This window comes from Dipodomys ordii, unplaced genomic scaffold (genome assembly GCF_000151885.1).
Source record: "Dipodomys ordii isolate 6190 unplaced genomic scaffold, Dord_2.0 Scaffold22, whole genome shotgun sequence".
Classification (NCBI taxonomy): domain Eukaryota; kingdom Metazoa; phylum Chordata; class Mammalia; order Rodentia; family Heteromyidae; genus Dipodomys; species Dipodomys ordii.
Window position 1 is genome coordinate 14,237,369 of NW_012267238.1, and position 25,120 is coordinate 14,262,488.

At 36.2% G+C, this 25,120-nt stretch overlaps 1 protein-coding gene across 1 annotated transcript in view; it reads right to left on the bottom strand.

The window, feature by feature from the left end:
• Picalm (phosphatidylinositol binding clathrin assembly protein) overlaps nucleotides 1-25,120 on the bottom strand; it is a 100,486-nt gene that overhangs the window by 34,189 nt on the left and 41,177 nt on the right. Inside the window, exons 4-13 of the mRNA XM_013013979.1 lie at nucleotides 23,988-24,048; nucleotides 22,805-22,898; nucleotides 19,367-19,478; nucleotides 17,281-17,387; nucleotides 14,639-14,680; nucleotides 12,275-12,360; nucleotides 9,981-10,104; nucleotides 9,592-9,728; nucleotides 8,263-8,366; nucleotides 980-1,129 (exon numbers count right to left, since the gene is read on the bottom strand). Coding sequence (XP_012869433.1) covers nucleotides 980-1,129; nucleotides 8,263-8,366; nucleotides 9,592-9,728; nucleotides 9,981-10,104; nucleotides 12,275-12,360; nucleotides 14,639-14,680; nucleotides 17,281-17,387; nucleotides 19,367-19,478; nucleotides 22,805-22,898; nucleotides 23,988-24,048 — 1,017 coding nt within the window. The remainder of the gene's footprint in view (nucleotides 1-979; nucleotides 1,130-8,262; nucleotides 8,367-9,591; nucleotides 9,729-9,980; nucleotides 10,105-12,274; nucleotides 12,361-14,638; nucleotides 14,681-17,280; nucleotides 17,388-19,366; nucleotides 19,479-22,804; nucleotides 22,899-23,987; nucleotides 24,049-25,120) is intronic.

Here is a 25,120-nt window from a genome sequence, read left to right on the forward strand (position 1 = left end):
AGGAGGCTGCAATGCCTGGTAAGAAATGTACGCATTATCCTGCCCATGTAATTGTAAACCCTCTGTACAGTATGTTCACAAATAAAATAAAATTAAAAAATACTAAAGCATTATCTAATATAGACATTTTTTTCTAAAAAAAAATAGAATTGTACAGTGCTGATGTACAATTTTGCCTTTTATATTCCAGTGGTAGGTTATTTATGCCAAACTGCTTTTCAACTTCACTAATTAAAATAGGACACATACTTCCTAGTTAGCACAATAAAGTGAAATCCTTAAGAATGACAGTACTTAAAGAATATTAGACAATATAAAGTTAAAAAATTAAAAACAAAACAGATTAAGATTCACTGCTGAAATGACAACCAATGTTTTGCCCAAACACAGTGGAAAATAATATAAGCACCTGTAAACATCTAAGTTTAAAAGTATGTTACTTTGTGTGTGTGCACACATGCATGCATGCACACATGAATGGGTCCTAGGATTTGAACTCAGGGCCTGGGTACTGTTCTTGAGTTTTTGAGTCACAGCTCCACTTCCATTTCTATTTATTTTTGTATTCTGAGATTAGAGTCTCATGAACTTTCCTGCCCTGACTGGCTTCAAATCAAGATACACAGCTTCCTGAGTGACTAGGATTATAGGCTGAGCCACCAGTACCAGACTTAAGAATGTCACTTTTTAACCAATTTTGCAAACTAATAAACACTAAATAAGAGAGGAGTACCACATTAGATACTGAATAAAACGCTAAAAAGTTGAACATTAAAGGAAATTTTCTGTCTTAAATCTGTTTTAAGTAAGGAATATTAGTTATCTCACTACATGACTAATCTGTCCAATTTATTTCTAAGTTTGATGTTCAAATACAAATTAATTAATGAACTACTTTAAAAGTAATTAATGGATATGTAAGAAATACTTAGGCAGTATAAATAGTAATTGGAAAAAAAAATGTTAAATGGTACTTTACCAACAAACATTTCATGAGTAGGTGTCCTAGTAGTAAAAGTGGATACATCTGAAGAAATGGGAAGGTGAACATCACCACTACTTTTTGTGAGGAAAGGATTTAAGCTTGGAATGGCATCATCAACAGCATCTATAGTAGCAGAGAAAGGATCTGTGCAGTCCGAGTGAATTACAGCAGAATGAAGAAAGAAGTAAATAAATTAGTATGGTAATTAGTCAAAAGATGTAAAGTGAAAAGTAGTAGCTATATTATTGTTTATTATAAGTGCAAATACATCTAATACATTTAATCGTTGGGGTGGGGGAACCATTGGGTTCATTAACAACAGTAGCATGTTAAGGAGAGATTTTTCTCACCAACATTAGAAAGCTAACAGTTAGTTAAAAAAGAGAAAAATAACCAAGATGTTTTTATAAAAGATCACTCACCTTATGCCCATCCTCCCTGACCTAGATGGGAGTGTAATGTCTGATGACACAGCTGTGTTTACTCAAATATAGGGTGGAGGGGGGGAAATACACTTGACAAATGTTCACTACAAGTAAACTGGCAAAAAAGAGGGGTAATCTCAAATTAGAAGATACTGTGTGTAGCTACCCCCTACTTAGGTTCAAAGGCAGTAAATACAAAATAAAGATGAAGGAAAGATTTAAGGATAGGCAAAGGGAACTTAAGACATTTAAGAAGAGAGATGAAAGACTATTCTTTAGTAGACTGAAATGACCGAAAGGTTAAGATTGTCTCTAAGTGATTCTTCTGAAGAACAAAAAAAATTAATTCCCTATTATAAAATTACCATATGCTTTTCATCAATGCCTACATCTAAAGTTACCTTAGAACCAGATACACACTGAACCCACATGTCATTCAAGATAAAGTAATACTAAAAGCCATTTCTTGAGATTCAGAGTTAGCAGAATACAGGAAGAAATAAAAATAAGAGTAGCAAAAACACAGCATCATATTTTCTTTTCTTTGTAACACAATCAAAAGAAGATAGCCAGCCATCATGGCAAAAACCTGTAATTCCAGCACTCAGAAGGTAGAGGCAGCAAGGGAAGTCTGAGGTCAGCTTAGTTCACATAGTTGAGGTAGTTTTTAATTTTTGTGTTTTTGTTTTTCTGCTTGTTCTTGGGTTTTTAACTCTGGGCCTGGGCACTGTCCCTGAGCTTCTTTTGCTCAAGGCAAGTGGTCTACCACTTGAGCCATAGCGCCACTTCCAATTTTTTTTAGTACTTTATTGGAGATGAGTCTTATGGACTTTCCTGACTGGGCTGGTTTAGAACCTTGATCTTTACATCTCAGCCTCTTGAATAGCTAGGATTATAGGTGTGAGCCACTGGCACCCAGCTATAGTGAGTTTTTGAGATTTTTGTCTCAAAAAACAAAAAATCCCCCCCCCAAAAAACCAAACCCCAAAAAGAAAAGTTCAAGGAGATACCTTTATACTTCCAATCAGCAGTCTCTTGTCTAGTTCTATCTTTAACAAAGTATACTACAGTACCATTAGTATTAGGTACACTGTTGTACTTTTAAGACTGTATAATTGAACAATAAGAATAGCAATGACCAGCTGGGCGCTGGTGGCTCACGCCTGTAATCCTAGCTACTCAGGAGGCTGAGATCTGAGGATCGCGGTTCAAAGCCAGCCCGGGCAGGAGAGACCTTGAGACTCCTATCTCCAATAAACCACCAGAAAACCGGAAGTGGCGCTGTAGCTCAAGTGGTAGAGCGCTCGCCTTGAGCTGAAGAGCTGAGGGACAGCGCCCAGGCCCAGAGTTCAAGCCCCACGACCAACAAAAAAAAAAAAAAAAAAAGAATGGCAATGACCTAAGGACTAGCTCATTTGCTATGTAATAGGCAAGGTTCACATAAAGTTGATAAACTCAAAGCAAGGGCTCTCTAATCCCAAACACTGTTGGAAAACGGGAAGTATAAAGAAAATAATAAACCAGGGGTTTAAGTATAGGTTTGCTCTTGTTGTTTTCCTGGGACTAGAGATTTAACTATCCTCAAACTCAATGGGCTTGCTTGATTGTGGCTAGAGCTCTACCACTTGATCTATACCTCTAGCCTATCATTTCGCTAGTTAAATGAAGATGGAGTTTTAGGGACTTCCTTCCCCAGGCTGGCTTTGAACCCTGATGCTCCAGGTATTAGCCACCTAGATAACATTACAGAAATGAACCACAGGTGGCTGGTTTAACAATAATACTTTAGTAAAACTCTAACTTTCGTATCATGAGTATTTTTGTAGGAATTATTAAGCATTCCTATGGAACATCACACTTGAAAATCAAGTCCTATAAAATGATCGTAATATCCTGATTATAATACTCAAACCCAAAAAACTTTTTCCTCTTATGAATTCTTACCAAATGGAATGAGAAAAAAAAAAAGAATCAGTAAACAGTGACTCAGAAATAAACTATAGAAGGGCTGGGAAGATGGCTCAGTGGTAGAGGGCTTGCCTTGCATGCATGAGGCCCTGGGTTCAATTCCTCAGCACCACATAAGCAAAAAGAAAAAAGCCGGAAGTGGCGCTGTGGCTCAAGTGGTAGAGCGCTAGCCTTGAGCTGAAGAGCTGAGGGACAGCGCCCAGACCCCACAACCAGACCCAGATTAAAAAAAAAAAAAAAAAAGAAAAGAAAAAGAAATAAACTATAGAAAACAGAGCCGGGAATGTGGCTTAGGGGTAGAGTGCTTGCCTCCCATGTATGAAGCCCTGGGTTTGATTCCTCAGTACCACGTATACAGAAAAGGCTAGAACTGTGGTGATGTGGCTCAAGTAGTAGAGTGCTAGCCTTGAGCAAAAGAAGCTCAGAGACAATACCCAGGCCCAGAGTCAAGCCCCAGGATTGGCAAAAAAAAAAAAAAAAAATGGGAATTTTTTTGAACTGGAAAAAGATATCATGTTATCTACTCCAACTCCATGTGTATGAAAGAAACTGCATTAAGGTTAGAGTTCACTAATGAGTCAAAATATTCTTAGAACTTGACAGTAGAAAGAACTGTAAAATTATATTATACTTCATCTTATAACCAAAAAAAACCTACTCTAGTCATCTATGTCAAAAAAACAAAAACAAACAAAACAAGAAATAAAAGGGGGGAAAAAAGCCATGAGAGAAAGAGTAAGAAAAAAAGACATTTTTTAGCAGATCCCTTGCTCTGGGAAAAAGGCATTCAAGAATGATTGCTATTCATCTGCTGTACTATTGACTGACACTTTTATCCAAGTGACAACTAATTTCAATCACATCCCATTAAATGACACAGCCTTGTGAAGAATACACAAACTCATGTGGAAAATGTACTTTCTTTATATCAATAAGATAATAAAGAAAAACAACTTCTAAACCATGATAAATCACAAGACAGCTGATTAATACGTTAATCTATTAACAGATATTATATCATAATAACACAAACTCATCAAAATAAGGCAATGTTCTAAACATTTCACTAGAATTTACTAGACTGATAATTTTCTTAAACTTGTAAAAAACAATTTGTCCGGGCTGGGAAGATGGCTCAGTGGTAGAGTGTTTGCCTTGCATGCCTGAGGCCCTGGGTTCGATTCCTCAGCACCACATAAGCAAAAAAAAAGCCGGAGGTGGCGCTGTGGCTCAAGTGGTAGAGCGCTAGCCTTGAGCTGAAGAGCTGAGGGACAGTGCCCAGGCCCAGAGATCAGGCTCCACGACCAGACCCAAAAACAAAAAAAAAAAAACAATTTGTCCATGATTTTTATTGTTAATGTAAGATTTTATTTCATTCTGCATATTTAATTTTCTCATTCTAGAGTTATAAAAAAAAGTTCAAAAATAATTACGAGTACTATAATAACACCAGTCTTATAAGTCTTCAGATTTAAACAAATGACATTATTTAAACACATAAAATTAAATTTTTTCAGGTTGTATTTCATCCCAGCTAAGGGTAAAGCAAATTTAAATTTCAAATAGTCTTACACTTTAAATTTTGAAATCTTACTTCAAATAATATTGGGTCTGGACTAATAATAGTATTTATTTTTCAGATAGGTGTAACTAAGTTTTCAAGGTAATAAAAAATCTACGTCTTCTCACAAACCAATATTTAACATCAAGGGCTCAGACTCCAGACAATTTCCTAAAGAAACCAGAGGTTCAAATATAATGAAATGAGAGGAACAGAAGAGCTTATGTGTTTTCTCGTCTCTCCTTTCCTTTCCCTCTTCTCTTTCTCTTACTCTCCCACATTTTTTAGAATCTTAAATACTTTTTATGTAAACACACGAAACCTTTCTTCCCTGAACAATACCTCATCACTAATCTTTCACTAGGAATACCAGTCATCTCTTTGATGTTAATTTAAGAACCAAATTAAATACTAGGTCTCTTATTAGCATCCATATCTAGCTAACAAAAGGAAAAGAAATAATAAGAGACTTCTTCTTAAAACAAGATGTCAGAGACCCATGCCTATAATCATAGCAACTCAGGAGACTGAGTAGATCACAGTTCAAAGCCAATTGGGGCAGGCAAGTCCATGAGCCTTTTATGTCCAATGAGCCACCAAAACATGAAGTGGAGCTGTGGCTCAAGCAAAAAAAGCCTTTAGCAAAAAAGTTCAGTGACAGTGCCCAGTCTTTGAGTTCAAGTCACAAAACCAGCACAAAAAAGTCCAAATATATGTAAAAAAAAAAAAAAAACATTTAAAGTGTCTAGAGGTAAAGTTATTTTCAAAAGCTGTAGGCTGGCCGGGCGCTGGTGGCTCACGCCTGTAATCCTAGCTACTCAGGAGGCTGAGATCTGAGGATCGTGGTTCAAAGCCAGCCTGGGCAAGAGAGACCGTGAGACTCTTATCTCCAATAAACCACCAGAAAACCGGAAGTGGCGCTGTAGCTCAAGTGGTAGAGCGCTCGCCTTGAGCTGAAGAGCTGAGGGACAGCGCCCAAGCCCAGAGTTCAAGCCCCACGACCGACCAAAAAAAAAAAAAAAAAGCTGTAGGCTGAAGAAGTAGTTCAGCTGTACAGCAATTGACTTAGCATGTGGAAGGCTCTGGACTTGAATCCTAGCATTGAAAAATAAACACAAAAAAAGTTTTAACAAAACTAATTTACTGCCATGATGAAAATTTTTCCTATCTTATACTTAAGTCTGAATTTTAAAAATAAAATGCATATAAATAGTGACTGGATAATGAAGTATTAAAAGTTGAGCTCAGTGTTGCCTAGTAAGTACATGGGCCTGAGTATAAATCCAATCCAATTACGCACCCCCTCAAAAAAATACATGCACTGTAAGTCTTACAATAATGTTCAGCTTATTAATCACTCAGACATGACCCTGAAATTATCACCAAATCAGAAGCCAAACATCTCTCTATATGAAAAGGTTTTAATTTTGCTGCAATTGAAGGGCCCTTTACTAACTTTAAAAAAAGAAAATGTTAGATGTTAGAATGAGTGGGAATTTTATGAAAATAGCAAAATAATCCAACAGAAAAATAAGACATAAATATATTATAACACTGTATCTACATGTATATTGTTAGGGAATAATCTGTCCTAAGAACATGGAACACAAATAATACAGACTGAAATTACTTAAAATTATTTTCCAACAGTAATGGTTCTATTTGCTTTCATAGCAGTTCAACCACTTCAAGCAGATTAGCTTCTCATTATTAAAAGAATTAACTAAACATGATAAGCCCAATTAAGAATTCTGTAGTTCTATTTCTTTTATTTTTTTTTGGGGGGGGGTCAGTCATGGGGCCTGAACTCTGGGCCTGGGTGCTGTCCCTCAGCTCTTCAGCTCAAGGCTAGCACTCTACCAACTTGAGCACCACTTCCGGTTTTTTTCTGTTTATGTGGTGCTGAGGAATCAAACTGAGGACCTCATGCATGCAAGGCAAGCACTCTACCACTGAGCCACCTTCCCAGCCCTGTAGTTCTATTTCTTTGAAATGTTATATATACTATAGAGAATGTATACTAAAGAAAGTAAATTTTAAAAAAATAAAGTAAATGTTAGTTATATGCACCTTCTATCTCAAAAGTGCTCAGTTACTGGGGATACAGCTTTGAGCAGATCATTTAAGAACACTTGAACCTGGTATACTCATTTGTAAGCCTGACAAACTATTGTAAAGCTCAGGTCTTTTTCTAACTAATAATCCTGATTAGTATCCCATTTCAGAAATGTGAATGCATTTATCCAACACCTCTCTGAACTTCATTGAGATTATATATTACTTCCCTAATAATTAAAAAAATCCTTAGTTCTAAAGCAAAAAAAAAGGAAAAAAAAGAATGCTTTGACTCCACAGAGCTTATATTCTAGTAGGCATTAAAGAAATGGATATTTAAAAAAAAAAATCCAAAATCTAGCTGGGTGTCAGTGGCTCATACTTGTAATCCTAGCTACTGGGAAGGCTGAGATCTGAGTATCAAGGTTTGAAGCCAACCCACACAGGAAAGTCCATGAGACTCTTATTTCCAATCAACTACTAAAAAAAGCTAGAAGAAGCAGGGAGAGCTAGCCTTGAGCAAAAGAAGTTCATGGACAGCACCTACACCCTGAGTTCAAGCCCCAGGACCAGCACACACAAAAAGTCCAAAAATCATTCTTAAAATACACCATTAAATAAAAAAAAAAGTACTAGGTTGTATGTTTTAAAACTAGAATAATGTATCTTTCCTTTTAGAGATAGGACTACCAATTCAGATATTACATCTGAGCCAAATTTTAAGGTATCTTGCCATTCTCTATTTAGTATTCTTTCTCAAATTTTATTTTCCCTTCCAAGTGATGTTTTAACAACTGTTATATAAAATACCTATTTTTTTAATCTAAAAAAAGCTAAAGTAAATGATTTAAAAACTATACGTACACACTATAAAAACTGACCTGGACCAGCATTTTGCTTCAAAGACCATGGTCCTAGGTCACAATCCTTATGTGATCACCTTATAATCAAGGTTGCCACACCATACTTCACTGCCTAATACTGAGTTTTTCTAGAACCTTATCCCATACTTACACAAATGGGAGCCTTTATCCCCTGTAGGTAGAAATTTTCTATACCAAATATGATTACTATATATTTTCTAATAATGGAATTAAAATTCACATTACAAGAATGGTCCTTCCTTTTATATTTAATTTTACCTTCCTTAACCCTTATCTTATAATTTAAACACAAATTCTAAAACTGCATTTATAATAAATGAAAATGTGGAGACGCAATGGAAAGACGCGCATACAACATCTAAAACAGAATTTATTAATGCTTACCTCCCCATGTACTTGCTACCTGAGAAGCAGTTGACATAGAATGTACAGATGGATGGAAAGTTGGCTGTTGCAAATCAAGCAGGTCATTTGGCAGCTTTGATGTGCTAAAAAAATTTTTGGAAATATGTTTAATGAATTTTGCTACATTATATACCTCTCACATAGCATAAAAAATTAAGAAGACAAGTGAAAATAAAACTTTCAATAATTTCAGGCTGGGAAGGTGGCTCAGTGGTAGAGCGCTTGCCTTGCATGCTCAAGGCCCTGGGTTCGATTCCTCAGCACCACATAAGCAAAAAAAGCCAGAAGTGTTGCTATGGCTCAAGTGGTAGAGCGCTAGCCTTGAGCTGAAGAGCTGAGGGACAGTGCCCAGGCCCAGAGTTCAGGCCCCACGACCGGACCCAAAAAAAAAAAAAAAAAAAAACTTTCAATAATTTCAATTTCAAAAGAAGGAACAGTTTCAGCAAGGTAACAGCTGCATATAAACAGCAAATTCCTGGAAAAATAATTCTAACACAGCATAGTCAGCTTATATAGGATTCAAGTAACAAATTATTTTCTAGAAAGACTTAGTGACTTCCCAGGAAAATACTTATTTCTGTATGCTAATTCCATAAAATATAAATTAGTAATTTGGCCATCATACCTTTCTCATATGCAAAATAAACTTTCACTTTATATTAAAACATTATACCAATTATATCATTTACTACCACCTCTACTGTAAGAATTTATGAATAACCCTTAAAAGATCTGCAAAACTCGGGCTGGGAAGGTGGCTCAGTGGTAGAGCACTTGCCTTGCAAACATGAGGCCCTGGGTTCGATTCCTCAGCACCACATAAGCAAAAAGAAAAAAGCCGGAAAGTGGCACTGTGGCTCAAGCGGTAGAGTGCTAGCCTTGAGCTGAAGAGCTGAGGGACAGTACCCAGACCCAGAGTTCAGGCTCCACAACCAGACCCAAAAAAAAAAAAAAAAAGCTGCAAAACTTCTATTAAGACGTTTAGTTAAAAGTTACCCAAAAATGCCAGGCATCAATGGCTCACGCTTGTAATCCTAGCTACTCAGGAGGTGAGATCTGAGAATGGTAGTTCAAAGTCAGCCCAGGCAAAAAAACTCCCTGTGAGACCCTTATCTCCAATTAACCACTCAAAATCTGGAAGTGGCACTGTGGCTCAAGTGGTAGAGCACTAGCCTTGAGCACAAAGTGGTAGAGCACTAGCCTTGAGCACAAAGAGGTTCAGGGATGACACCCAGGGCCTGAGTTCAAGCCCCACAACCAACAGAAAAAATAGAGTTATGTAAAAGTAACTTTAATCTCTTTCCATACCTGTTAGAAGAACTAGGGGTAGAAAATATGTCGATGGCTGGTGCAGTCATTAACCCCCCTGTTGAGGTGGACACAGGAGAGGCTGCAGTTGTTAAAGAGGTATGTGGTTTCTTTGCAAGTTCTTTTAGGCGCTGTTCCTGTTAAGAAAGGGAAATATAAGGAATCTAGAAACTAGTTCTATGTGTAAGGCCTCTGAAAAAAAGTACTTTCTAATTTTTTTCAGTAGCTAAAAGGCATTCTCTTACTCTTTTCACTAGCTACTATGTCAAGATGAAAATCCATACTGAGTTATCAGTGTATTTAGTAATTACACATGAAAAACTTAAGTCTGTGCAGAGGTCCCATTTATTTTATGATCACCTTACTTGATGTGAAGTAAATGCACTTACCTTTAAAGCTTTTAAACGAGCCTGTTCTTCTTCTAATGCTGCTTGCTTTTCCCTTTCATCCACTTTGGTCAGAGATAGGCCAGTGCTTGCCAAGGAGGAAACTGCATTGGAAAGTGTTGTGGCTCTAGGATAATTAGACAAAGGTAATTTGGCTTTGTGTCAATAACTTTATATCCAACTCACAAAGTGATCTGTCAACTCTGCCACCAATAGGCTGTAACTGCAAACTTAACTTCTGACTCAAACTAGTACATATGAAATATTCTCATCAATGATCTAGATGATTATAGCAATTATAACATTGTTGATTGACATACATATTTCACTGCAGGCTCACAAGAGTGGCATGGGGAGGGGGTAGGTGAGGAGGTGGTGGGAGGGAAGGGATGGTAGGGGAACAACAGAGGAGGCGGCAACAATGCTGGATAAGAAATATACTCATGGGCTGGGAAGGTGGCTCAGTGGTAGAGCACATGCCTCGTATGCCAGAGGCCCTGGGTTTGATTCCTCAGCACCACATAAGCAAAAAGAAAAAAGATGGAAGTGGCACTGTGGCTCAAGTGGTAGAGCGCTAGCCTTGAGCTGAAGAGCTGAGGGACAGCGCCCAGACCCAGAGTTCAGGCCCCTCGACCAGACCCCCCGCCCCCAAAAAAAGAAATGTACTCATTACCTTGCTCATATAATTGTAACTCTCTGTACAGTATTTTCACAATAGAAAAATTTTTTAAAAATAGAGAGACTGGATTGAATTTTTTTTTCCCAAATAACCTAAAGTCTTCCAGTCATAAGTCCACATGACTCCTCTTACTAGCCTCCTCCTTTCCATAATACCAGGTTTTTATCCATACTATAAACTTCAACATTAAATTCTAGGATGAATATAAACATGCTAAAGAATTGTAACAAGAACTATCCTGACCTTTATTAATTTTTCTTTAGACCATAAACTAAACATCATCAATTTCTACTGTTAGTACATAAACTGGCAAAAACTAAAAATACAATCTGGAAGATGAAGAGTTAATATGTGTTTGTGTGTCTGTTGTGTGTGTTAGAAATTTAAGAAGCCCAACAGATTTTTATGATAAATATTTGAGGCAAACAGGTATATCCAATCTATTGAACAATAATTGTTCATTATTTTCTCAATCAACTGAGCCATAATATTTTGGTTATTATAGTACTAAGAAACTTAAGTTCCAGTATGAAATTAAAAGTACTAAAATTAGTCAAAGGTTTTCTTCTTTGGAAATTGTTAAATTTTTGTTTCTTTATGACAGGGTCTCACTATGTAACCCAGGTTGGCCTCAAATGTGAAATCCTCCTGCTTCGGCTTCCTAGAGTACTGGGACTGCAGGTATGTATCACAAATACCTACAGGGTTTAAATTTTTATTATTAAAGAAAAAAAAGGAAAAAGATGGGGCTGGGAATGTGGCTCAGTAGTAGAGTGCTTGCCTTGCATGCATGAGGCCCTGGGTTTGAGTCCTCAGCACCACATAAGCAGAAAAAGCCAGAAGTGGTGCTGTAGCTCAAGCAGTAGACCACTAGCTTTGAGCTGAAGAGCTGATGGACAGCACCCAGGCCCAGAGTTCAGTCTACACGACTGACAAAAAAAAATAAATGAAAGATCAACAGGAGATGATTTTGTGCTATTGCTAGATTAACTGCAACATTAAATCAATAGACTGTGATTAAAATAGAACATATCATGGGCTGGGAATGTGGTTTAGTGATAAAGTGCTTGCCTCATATGCATAAAGCCCTGGGTTCCATTCCTCAGTACCACATAAACAGAAAAAAATACAAGCAGCACTGTGGCTCAAGTGGTAGAGTACTAGCCTTGAGCAAAAGAAGGTCAAGACAGTGCCCAGGCCCTGAGTTCAAGCCCAGGAATGGCAAAAAATAAAAAATAAATAAAAGAACATATCAAAAGTCAACCTCACAAACTGTCACTAGAAAAAGACTGAAATTTGATGGTAGAAACTGAGTTCTAACATTATAACGTATTTTATAGGGCTACTATGAAGACTGTAATGATCAAGTACCACATAAACCAATGTATTATCTCTTTATGGGAAAGTTGAACATTATAGACAGAATTCTGATTCATTACGATTATCACTCAGGAATTATTCTAATAATTTATATGTATTAACGCATTTCATCCATAAGACTAACACTATAAACTCACCTTAAATCAAGGTAGAGAAAAGCTAATCAACTTGTCACTTGAGTTGGATTCTTAATGCTCCCTTACAAAATTCATACTGTCATTACCCTACATATATGTACCTGCTTGCAGCTGTAGAATCTTTGATTTTCTTTCCTTCCAAGGAAGCTAAATGTTGTTCCAAAGCATCAAGAAGACTGCTGGGGGCCTGAAATTATACATAAATATTGAAAATTTCATGATAATTAGGCCACTGGCCAAAATAAGTCACGTATTATGTAATTTTTTTGATTATTTTTTTCAACTGAAGACTAGTTTAAAACTTATGGGCTACAGGTCAAATGTCCCTTTAATATAAAGAATTACTTGCTTTAAAAATGAAAACTTTCCAGTGTGAAGAACTTCTGTTCTTTTTTAAATGAAGTAAATGTATCAGTGACATTGTATCAGTGACATTTAGTTACCCCAAATATGCTTTTGTGTACATGTGTGTGTGCTCACAGTCTGAACCTTGTTGTCCTTTAGCTTTTGTGCACAAAGCCAGTGAGCTATCATTTGAGCCAAAGCTCCACTTCAGGATTTTGGTGGTCAACTGGAGAAAAGAGTCTCATGGCTTTAATTCCAGCAAAGGTTTGACCTGCAATAGTCAGATCTCAGTTTCCTTAGTCAGGATTACAGGCACTGAGTCACTAGTATTCAGCTTCTTCTTTCCGTGGTTTTGCAGCACTGAAGTGCTGCACGCTTGAGTGGCTCTACCACTTGAGCCGTATCTCCAGTCCTTTTGCTTTTTTAAATTTGCTTTTAATTTTTTAAATTTGCTTTACAGACAGGGCGTCTGTTAAGTTTGTCCAGATTGCCTTTGAATGGATTTCTGACATTCATCTGCCCACCTCTCAAATATCCCTTAAGATGTGAGACAGTCTTAGATTACAAAATCTAAAAACATAAAAGGTAACACCTACTTTCCCTATTATGATTTTAACAATTTCATTTATATGTTCAATCTTAAGCAAATCAACTTCTCTCATGTAGAACTACACATAAGTACTTCACTTACATATAACCCATAACTAGATCATTTGTATAGTTTTAAGAGTAGCTTTGATATCAGAGGGATAAACCAGAACACCTACGATTAATACAAAAGGAAAGCATTAACCAGAAAGTGCTATTAAAAAAAAACAAAACACAAGAAAAACAAAAAAACCTGGGCTAGGTGCTGGTGGCTCACGCTTATAATCCTAGCTTCCTAAGCAAACTAATATCTGAGGTTCATGGCTCAAAGCCAGCCCAGGAAAGAAAGTCTGTGAGACTCTTATCTCTAATCTAATCTGTCAGACTCTAATCTCTAATCTTCCAAAAGGTTGGAAATGGAGTGGCTCAAGTGATACTGCATTAGCCATGAGCAAAAAAGCTCAGGTACAGTGCTCAGAGTTCAAGTCCCCCAAGTGACACACAAAAAAATAAATAAATAACCTAGAAAGTTCAAAACAAGGTAAAAGAGACTGTCTATTAGTTAGCCCGGGCAGGAAAGTTTGTGAGACTCTTATCTCCAATAAACTCCCCCCCCCCCAATAGAAAACCGGAAGTGGTGCTGTGGCTGGCTCATGCGGTAGAGCACTTGCCTTGAGCTGAAAAGCACAAGGACAGCACCCAAGCCCAGAGTTTAAGCCCCACGACAAAAAAAAAAAAAAAAAAGAGAGACTGCCTATTAAGGAAAAAGCTGACACAAGTTTTGTAAGAAAGTCTTTCCAAACAATGTTTAAGATGGTGATAAAGAGCTATTTTAATTGAATGCTGAATGCGATATATTTTATTGCCTCATTTAATCATCAAAATACCATATTAAATAGCTACTGTGCTATCCTTATTTTACAGATGACCAAAGTGAAGCACATCACAGGGCCAGCTGACTGAAGCAAGGGCCCCAAACTTAGTACTACCCTGAAGCTTGTTCTCTTAACTCTACATTTTCAGGTTTATTCCTATTTATGAGTCCCATCTCAGTCAAATAGCCAAAGGGAAAGGTTTAAATAAATCCTGCTTAAAATAATTCTCTATAGCTAGTAAAGTGAAAATTTTATATATCATTCAGCTCCCAGACTTGTTCTTCTATTGTTTGTTTGCTTTTTGTTGTTGTTGTTTGGTTATGACAACGGGAGAGGAGAAAGAAATGATACACTAGTGAGTAGGGTCACCAAGTTGAATATTTGGAAGTGGGGATGTGGCTCAAGTGGTTGAGTGCTAGCCTTGAGCTGAAGAGTTGAGGGACAGCACCCAGACCAGTGTTCAAGCCCCACATTGACAAAGAACAAAAAACAAAAAAAGTTAAGTATTTTATGCAATCATAATGGTACAAAAAATTTTAGAAAATATATGAAAATGTGAAAATCTGCCAAAACATTATATGGACCTTCACACTAGTGGTGACAGTTACTCAACTTCAGTATACAAAAGATGAATTGATATTTTAATGGTATACTTACCTGTGAAAGATCTGGTATATCACCTCTGTCAATCCCAACTTGCTGTAAGAAGAAATATTGAATAAATTTTTGTAAATAAAAATAATATTGTAAATAGTTTTTTAAAATCAGAAAATATTAGATCCCAAAAGGTATTATTAGATAGCTGTAATATAATAACAGTTTAGAAACTAGAGTTGGAAATTCAATCTGCAAAGCTATACTTTCATATCTTCTAAATACCTACATCAGCTACCTTGCCATAACCTGAAAAATTCATTTCTTCATTTGACACATGACACAATCATTTGACACCTGAAAAAATGAATTTTTCAGATGTCAAATGTTAATACTGGCAAGAATGAGAAAATGCTAACCATGAACAAGTTCCTTGGGGTATAAAAAGAAGAAACAACCCTGAGGATATCTTTGTTTTCTTTGTCTTTCTCTGTGAAATATGCTTTTCCATAAACATTGCTTTTCTTTTAAAGCCATCTATGTTCATTTGTGTTGGCTAGTTTTTTGTTTTGGCCAGGCCTGGGTACTGTTTCTGAGTCTCTGTTCTCAGGGCTAGCGTTCAACCACTTAAGCCACAGTGCCATGTCCAGCTACTTCTGAGTGGTTTATTGGAGATAAGAGCCTCATTTTTCTGCCTGGGCTGGCTTCGAACCTCGATCCTTGGATCTCAGCCTCCTAAGTAGCTAGCATGAGCCACCAGCACCCAGCTTGAATTTTTTTAAAAAAAGAAATGTCAAATGATAGCTAATCAAGATATCACTGCATCCAAAAAAAAAAAAATCCCAATACACTTTTCATGATGTTCAAGCATTAACCAATTTCCAGCAAAAACCAAAAAGGTAATTAATTCCTTTAACACCCCAAACTATATTCTCAATGGTAGCTATTCTTCATTTTATAATCACCCTTTTATTTTTCTCAATCTCTCTGGTTCTCAGAATGATAACAATAGAAAATACAAAAATTTAACTCATCCTAAGATATTAATAGTTAATTAGTGCCTAAGATCTATTCCCTTTAAATATAGTCCAAGAAGCTACTCTTGCCTTTACTCCAAAAAGTAAGGTCTCCTAACACACTGCAAGCCCAAAGACAGTATCATGACAGAATTGTTTTAGATTGAGAAATTTACATTTCTTAGGTCAAATATCCTATTCAGTCAAACCAGTAGTTCAGAGATAAAGAGATAAAATTTATGTTAGTAACTGTAACTACCAAATACAAAGAACATAGGAGGCCAAAGCGTAATGTCAATAGACATATTTTTGACATAGAGTGAGTCTAGCTATGAAGACAAGGCTGGCCTTGCTGAAATCACAATCCCGCTTCAGCATCCTGAGTACTGGAATAATAAGTATGAGCCACTGCACCTGGCTTAATAAGTTAAAATTTATTCAAAAATTTTACTGGAATCAAAGCATAAATCGTACCTTATAGTTTTAGTATGTGACTGATCCTAAAGAAATGGAAAAGTAATCACTATTTTTTTCCTTTAAAAAAAAATCTTTAAATCCAAAACAAATTTTCAGTGGGCATCATAGAATACCTTATTAACAAGGATATTTTCTCCCCAGTGTCTTATCATCCTGTTTACCCTTTTGAATCTGATACAGAACAAAACATCACTACAGAAATAAAGCCTAAAATCACTAACTTGCTAGAGTAATGACTTTGACAAAACTGATCAAAATACCTAGGGACACATTTCTTACAGTGAGGGATACAGTGTAAAAAAAATAAACAGAAAACCTTAAAAAAAAAAAAAGGAGCTCTTTGTTAAGGAGATAATTACTGCAATCATTACCACACTGCCTTCTATAACAATTTCAGAAAATTATTTTTAAGGTCATTTTACAAAATTACCTTATCTTATAACCCATCTTTCTTCTTTTTCAACTTTCTCTCCCTTCTCAATTTTATCTCTCTCTCTCCCCTTTTCTTCTCTTTCTCCCCTCTCTCTCTTTGTGCTAGTCCTCTGGTTTAAACTCAAGGTGCTGTCCCTGAACTTTTTTGCCCAAGGCTAGTGTCTACCACTTAAGCCACAACTCCACTTCCAGATTTGTGGTGACTAACTGGAGGTAAGAGTCTCAGACTTTCCTGCACCAGCTGGTTTCAAACAGAGATCCTCAAATCTCAGCCTCCTGAGAAGCTAGAATTACAGATATGAGCAACTGGCAACTTATTCATGGTTTTGTTTTGTTGTTTTTAAATCAATTATTAGTATACAAAATTTACTTCTGTAGAAAAACAAAAACATTTTGAAGCATGTGACTCAGCTGCAGGTCTCCTTGAAAAAAAAGAACGTGCACTGACATTGAATACTTAACTACCATCATTACACTAAAATAAGCCTTCTAAAATGAATGGCCAATTCCAAATATAAAAGCTTGGCACACAATATAACATCTGTCTTATTTTGTAGAGTAAGAAAACTATTTTTCAATATTCTGTAGTAAACAATATATAATTTATTCAGTATTTTAACATTCTTACCATATTACAGAATCCAATATAGCATATTAGCATAATTGGACATGTCCTTTACTATACTGAATATTCAGTTGGATAATCATTTCTTTACTACCTATACACAGGGACAAAAATAAAAGCAAGTTAAGAGACATAGAACCTTACAGACAACTTACCTCTGCAACTTTGAGGAACTCTGAGATTCTTGTCATCCTAGTCAAGAATTTTTTATAGATATCTAGACCTTCTTTGCACTGGTTCTTTTTCATATCAAAATATTTTTCTGCAAAAAGCATTAAAATACTTTTAGTCACAACAAAATGGCACAAGCAATAATATTAATGGTTACAAAAATATTACAATAGTTCTCTCAAAAGACATACAAAATATTTGCATTAAATTTAGATATTTGAAGCAAATTAGAATTGAGGTATTAAAAATAAAAGAATTGTTTGACTTTATTCATTTACAAATTTGCTCCACAATATTCCTTCACAATTTCCTTAAATATATACATATGTTTGCATGAACACACCTCGGACTAGGGGAAAGAGGGTAGGGAGACTGGTAAGAGGGGATGATATTGATTGGAATACATTGTAAAATGTGTGGAAAGATAACAATAAAATGTAAGTTAAAAAAACAGCTCTTCCCCCCGAAACCCATATAATACATACTTTAATCCTATTAAAGCATGCTGGAGGTATGGCTCTGTACTGAGTCGAAACTCTAGTATTGGCAATAAACAACACAACATCTATTTTGTAGTAATATTCACTAAATACATTAGCCTGTCAATGACAACCCTGTTCAAATGTTACTTGGAGCACTCATTTAAATTTAATATGTCAACAGCAGCAAATTGTTTAGTTTATACCAATCATAGGGTGGAAGACTATGCTTTTCACAACTTTACAGGAAATACAACCTCTCATTTTTCACTGAACCCAATTTCCCAACCCTCATGAAATAATGCACTTCTAAATAAATTTGACATAGTGTTATTTTAAAAATTGATTTAAATGAATAATTTCTAAGTGGGTGAAAGTGGAGAAAAGAGGTATACTGGAATAAAAATACTTAACATCTGATACCTGATATGCCAGCACCCTTTGTAGTTACTGTTCTCTCCATGCAGATCCCATTGAGTATTTTTATGTGAAATTAACTTCATCCCAAATATACTGAATCTACACCACCACAAATTCCTAAAAGCCTCAAAGCAAAAGTCACCCATAAAAATTAATGTTTAGCCAGGCACTGGTAGCTCACGCCTGTAATCCTAACTACTCAGGAGGCTGAGATCTGAGGATTGCAGTTCAAAGCCAGCCCCGACAGTAAAGTCTTTGAGACTCTTGTCCACTTAAAACACCAGAAAACCAGAAGTGGCCCTGTGGCTCAAGTGGTAGAGCAAAGAGCTAAGGGACGGCACACCCAGGCACAGAGTTCAAGACCCATAACCGACCAAAAAAAAAAAAAAAAGTTTAATAGGTTAAAAATGATTGGGCTTAAAAGTAAATTTCAGGGGGCTGGGAATGTGACTTAGTGGTAGAGTGTTTGCCTAGCATGCATAAGCCCTGGGTTCAATTTCTCAGTACCATATAAACAGAGAAAGCCTCAAGTGACATTGTGGCTCAAGTGGTAGAGTGCTAGCATTGAACCAAAAAAAAAAAGAAGAAGAAGCTCAGGGACAGTGCCCAGGCCCCTGAGTTCAAGAACCAGGACTGGCAAAAGGAAAAAAAAAAAGGTAAATTTAAGCATAAGTGTACAATTCAGTAGCACATTCTCAGTATCCAAGAGGCTCTCTGTCAGGTAAATCCCCAACAAACCAACTCCCTACAAAAACTAAATAAATTTAGGAAAAAAATAGTTGTACAAAGTTTACTGTAGAACAAATTGAAGAAATAAGACATCTTCCCTATGAGAAAAATATTTTAGGGTTTTTGCCCCACTAAGTCTTTGTAAAATTTACTGCCTTACCCCAACTTAATTTTGAGTTTATTAGTTCTAAAAATCAGTAACATAGATAGAAAATTAATTATATTCTAAAGTATAAATTTCATCTGGCAGGCATCCAAGTTATAAAAATGAGAATTTAATCACTTGTATATATAATCAGGTATAAATTTTTTCCATATAAATTATAATAAATGAACATATATCAATGACTTTTGGCAGCTTTAAATAACAACTTAGTCAATATTACTTATCCACATGACACAGGTAAGAGAAAAAATATAATTAGGTTACAACAGAATTTACCCAACAAATTAATAATTCCTTCATTGTATGCTGCAAATAGTCTAATGGCATCTTTGAATAGAAGCATGAAGGCAGCATTTATTACCCCATTTGTAAGTTCATTGCTATTAACCTAGAAGAAAATGAAAGAAAACAAATTAGCTAATCTTATGTTTCAAATGACACTGACAGAAAGATTTCCTTCCTTCAAATGTATTTTCTTTAATACAAATTATATCTAAATTTTCTAATTTATAAGTTTTATTTCTTGCAATCAGTTAACAAGCAAATATTGCAAAAATCTTACCAAGTGTTCACTTACTCATATGAAAACAAGCAAACAATAACCTGATTTTTAAATATTGAGCTTAGTTCAGAATTATGAGGAAAGTAATGTTTGAAAAATCTAGAATTTAGCTCAACTTTTAATTATAAATTGATCACAATAGTGTTTCCAAGAGCAAAATGATGCCAACTTCTTTAACCTCTTCTTTTTTATACAATATAGCAAACTCTATATCCCCAATCCAAAATGTAGCTCCTTTCTAGATACAAGTTCATATTAACTCATTAAAGGTTTACTGAACTTTTTAAAAAATCATTACATGACCCACTACAATCACTAAGGCACTGAGCTCAGTTAGGCAGAAGACATTTTTGGGGGGTAAGGGGGGTCCGGTTGTGGGACCCGAACTCTGGGCTTGGGCACTGTCCCTCAGCTCTTCAGCTCAAGGCTAGCACTCTACCACTTGAGCTACAGCACCACTTCCAGTTTTCTTCTTTTTTGTTTATGTAGTGCTGAGGAATCGAACCCAGGGCCTCACGCCTGCAAGGCAAGCGCTCTACCACTGAGCCACCTTCCCAGACCCAAGACATATATTTTTTAAGTATATTTTTCCCTAGTATTATATAAACTAAGTTATCTCATAAGGTCACTGGGAGAATTAAATGACAATGAAAAGTCTAGGTATAGTAGCTGACACATACTTATGGATAATATTTTTATAATTCTTATAATTTTATAATTATAATAATTATGTTAAGCAAATAACAGCACTCATTTATCCATCAAATATATTTGAGGGCTAGCGATAGACTACTTGCCTAGAATGCATGAAGACCTGGTTCCAATTACCAGTTCCATTTAAAAAAAACAAAGAAGCTGGGCCCAGTGACTCATGCCTATAATCCCACCTACACAGGACTGGTTTGAAGCTAGCCCTGTCAGGAAAGTCCAGGAGACTCCAATAAACTACCAAAAAGCCAGAAGTGGAACTTTGGCTCAAAACATAAAGAACTAGCCATGAGGGCTGGGAAGGTGGCTCAGTGGTAGAGCACTTGCCTTGCATGCCTGAGGCCCTGGGTTCCATTTCTCAGCACCACATAAGCAAAAAGAAAAAAGCCGGAAGTGGCACTGGGGCTCAAGTGGTAGAGTGCTAGCCTTGAGCTGAAGAGCTGAGGGACAGTGCCCAGGCCCAGGCCCAGGCCCAGAGTTCAGGCCCCCCCCCAAAAAAAGAAAAAAAGAACTAGCCATGAGCAAAGCAGCTCAGGGACAGCACCCATGCCCTGAGTTCAAGCCTCAGGACCAACACACAGACGCACGCACGCACACGAAAAAAGAATGGGTAAAGCAAAATTATTCTAAGTCTATTTCACATAATATTTAGTACATAAAAATTATTTTAATTTTCTGTGATCTTATCTCTGTAGCTGTTCATATGTGAGTATGCCCATGTGTCCTATAGCTATGTATACATATGTGCCCAAGGAGGAAGATTTAACATAGGCAGAGTTGATAAAGAACAACAAGCTGAACAAAAAATAATTATCTATAGATTACCATCTGATTACATTCCCACAGGAAGAATCCTAGCAAGAAAGGTAATTTACAAAAAAGAACAGAAAAAAAAAAACCCAAAACAACATATAGCTAAAAACAAAGAGGTTTAACTTTACATATCAGATAAAATGTAATAATCAAATTCTATTACTACAATATTCTTTGTTAAATAATATCTATCTGAAAGATAGATATTACTCACTGAAGACAGCCTGGCAAGATGCCACATGCATATAATCAGAGCATTTGCTGAGGCATGAGGATGGCCAGTTCAAGGCCAAACATGGCTACACAGCAAGGTTCAGGCCAGCTTGGGCTTCACAGCAAGTTCTCTCCAAATACAAAAACAAACAAACAAAAAAGCTGGGTGCTAGTGGCACATGCCTGTAATCCTAGCTGAGACCTGGAGCCAGAAGTCAATGACAATCTCTAATTAACCAGTAAAATGCCAGACTGAATGTGTGGCTCAAATAGTAGCTCACCAGAGGATTGACCCCCATCTTATTGTCCCAGGCCCACACAGATGCCAGGCAAAATCTCAGGTATGTGTGAATTTGTTTGAAGTACAGGCAGGGTAATCCACCTAAACCCAGCTGTAAACATCCCATTGTGGGCAGAACTGAAAGGCACCCCCACCTTCTTTGACCTAGTGGCTTTTTCATTAACCTTGGCCTCCTTGTGTGGACCTCCTCTAAAAACCCAGCTCCTGTCTCAACTCTCGGGCACAACCTCCAAACCCACAGTAATGTCTGTGCCCCTGGCTGTTCCTCAATAAACAGTCCTCGCTTGAGTCCGCCTATTCCTTTTCCATTCTCCTCCATTTTCCTAACAACCAGCAGAAAGCAAGAAGCCCCAAGGCCTTAGTTCAAGATCCAGTATTGGCATACACACAGAGAAAAAAAAGACCAAGAAGGAAAACAAGCTCATTGACCTGTTGACAGTGGCAACCTTTTCAAGTGCATGTCAGCAATATTTACTACAAACTTACACGTTTATGTCCTTTGAAACATCAAATTCTTTTCAGACAAAGCAGTAATACTACACAAGGTTACAAGGAAGATCAGACTTATCTCTTTGACATAGTATTTAGTACTGAGTTTTAAAAAAATTTTACTTTAAGAAAACAACTTAGTATCAATAGAAGGAACTGGTAAATCATAAACAATGAGGTATAATATAGACATTAAAATGAATAATTTTACAAAGATACAACAGTTTATTAAGTGAAAAAAAACACAGTAGGAACCTCTGAATCTAATGATTTGTGTTGTAGAAAAGGAATCTGAAAGCTACTTTGCAATCCTATGCCTAGCAGAAAAGGAGTGTGAAGCTTTTCTTTGTTTGTAAAGGACATTTGAGGCACTGTACACTGTGACCTCTACTGCTAATATGCAACTATATTACTCAAACACAAAAACAACCGTGGACAGTAAGCAAATCACTGTTTCTGTACTCCTGTAACAATTGTGTGAACACTGAAATTTGAATTTCATATAATTTTTACCTGTCACATCTTAATTATTCTTTCAATGATTTAAAAATGGTAATACTTAGCTCAGTTACACATCATTCTAGGCAATGAAATACAACATTCATTTACAAATGCATAAGCAACTTACATTAAAATCAAGAAGTGCATCCATTTGATTCTGGATAATTGGTACAGTTTTTAAGAGTTTTTCTGTGTTCATTGTTCTCATAACTCCATCAGCCCTATTTATAAAAAACAAAAGTAAGTAAATTTGCTATTAAATCTCTTTGACTCCAACTTTGCTTAATCAAGGGCTATTCTCATACAATTAAAAAAGGTTGTTCCAAGGTTGAGCACAGTGAATCATTCCTACAATCCCAGCAAATTGGGAGGTAAAGACTGGGATCATGGTTTGAGGCTAGCCTAGACAAATAGTAACCCTATTCAACAAAAGCCAGGCATAGTAATATGTATCTATAATTCCAGCTATGCTGAAATCATATGTAGGAAGCCAGTGTGGACAAAAGAACAATATCCTCTCTGAAAAATAACACAAAAATAAATGGAGTTGTGGCTCAAAGCTTTCTGTATTTGATATAGAAATTCATCAACTATTCTCAATCTGAAGACTGGCCCCTTCAAATCAGGGTTGAGTAGGGAGGGAGAGTTCCTATTTTTATACTTGAAATCTACAAATACCTTCACGATCTGGATTACTGAAAACACATTACAGTTAAGTATTAACATAAGCACAAGTGGAAAATAGTTTAATCAACCTATTAATTTGGAAAGGTAACATGAAGCATTTGAGTTCAGTTTTAACTTTTCTTGGATAATTAAATTACTTCTGAGCCGGGCGCCAGCTACTCAGGAAGCTGAGATCTGAGGATCACAGTTCAAAGTCCCCCTGGGCAGGAAAGTCCTGGAGACTCTTATCTCCAATTAACCACCAGAAAACCAGAAGTGGTGCTGTGGCTCAAGTGGTAGAATACTAGCCTTGCGCTGAGGGACAGCGCCCAGGCCCAGAGTTCAAGACCCAACAGAGACAAAAAATAAAACTTACTTCTGTAACTATTTGTTTCAATTGAATAATTTAGACTTTCAAAAGATCAACTGTTGAAATCTCAGGTGAGTTCAGGGAAGGCATTTGTCAGAGTATTTTTGCAGCTACTCAACCTCCCAAACTGGCGTCAAAACGAAGAGGCTATCCCTGTCCTTCAGTGATAAAGTTTCACCTGGTATCAGCCTAATTACTAGGGAAAAAAATCTGCATATCAGATATTATCAGGCTCTGAAGTACTGATCATATATCATTCCTGTGATAAACTCACATGACTATATTGAGGATGCAGCAAAAAAATAAATTTACCTTCTGCACTAAAATTTTGGAATCTTAAGTACAAAAGACAGAAAGAGAATGAAAGATCAATTACTCTTCATAACATACATAAAAATTATTTCATACATGCAACCAAAGTAAAAAATAGAAGAATAAATCAATTTTTTCAGTATTATAAAGTTGTTTTCTTCACAAAACATCATCAATGAAAAAGATAAGCTACAGGAGGAGACAAAGTATTTGCAAATTATGTATGTCACTAGATAGCTGTTATCCAAAATTCATAGTAGTTAATTCACTCTTATGTGTGAGGAGATAATTTCAAAATGCCCAGTGAATGTACTAATATTAAACACTACACAATAAAAAACCAAAACATGTGAGTAAAAGTGCAGTAATAGATACCCTATTCGAAAACATGGTTCATGCTCCAGGACAGAGCAGGACAGCATGAGATTATACAAAGCAACTCAGAACAGTGCACAATTTAAAACATAAATTATTTCAGAAATTTTCCACTTAATATTTTCAGACCACAGTTCAGAGGGTAACTAAAACTGCAGAAGAGTAGAGGAGAATACTTTGCAATTTAGCAAGGAAAATATTTAACTTAATTTTAATAAAGCGCAAGGGATTTGAAAATCATTTTTCCAAACAAGATATACAAAAGGCTAATAATACTCGCTATCATTTTCCACTCAAGAAAGGCAAAACAAAAAATCAGAATATATCTTATTTCACTCGTTATCATGGCTACAATTAGACAAACAAAAAAAATTAATTTTAGTAAAGATTATGGAGAAATTGAATGCTAATGCATTTCTGAGAGAAATGTAAAATGGTTTTAAATGCTTTGAAAAACAACTCTAAAACTAAGAGTCAGCATATCATCTAGCAATTCCACTCCTGTATATGCAAGAGAAGTGGATATTCTAAATCGTGTACATTAATGCTGAGAGCAATGTTTTTCCCTAATATCAAGATACCTCACTCAATTGTCCATCTGTTGATCAGATAAGAATATAGTTTAGGGCTGGGAAGGTGGCTCAGTGGTAAAGTGTTTGCCTTGCATGCCTGAGGCCCTGGGTTCCATTCCTCAGCACCACATAAGCAAAAAGAAAAAAG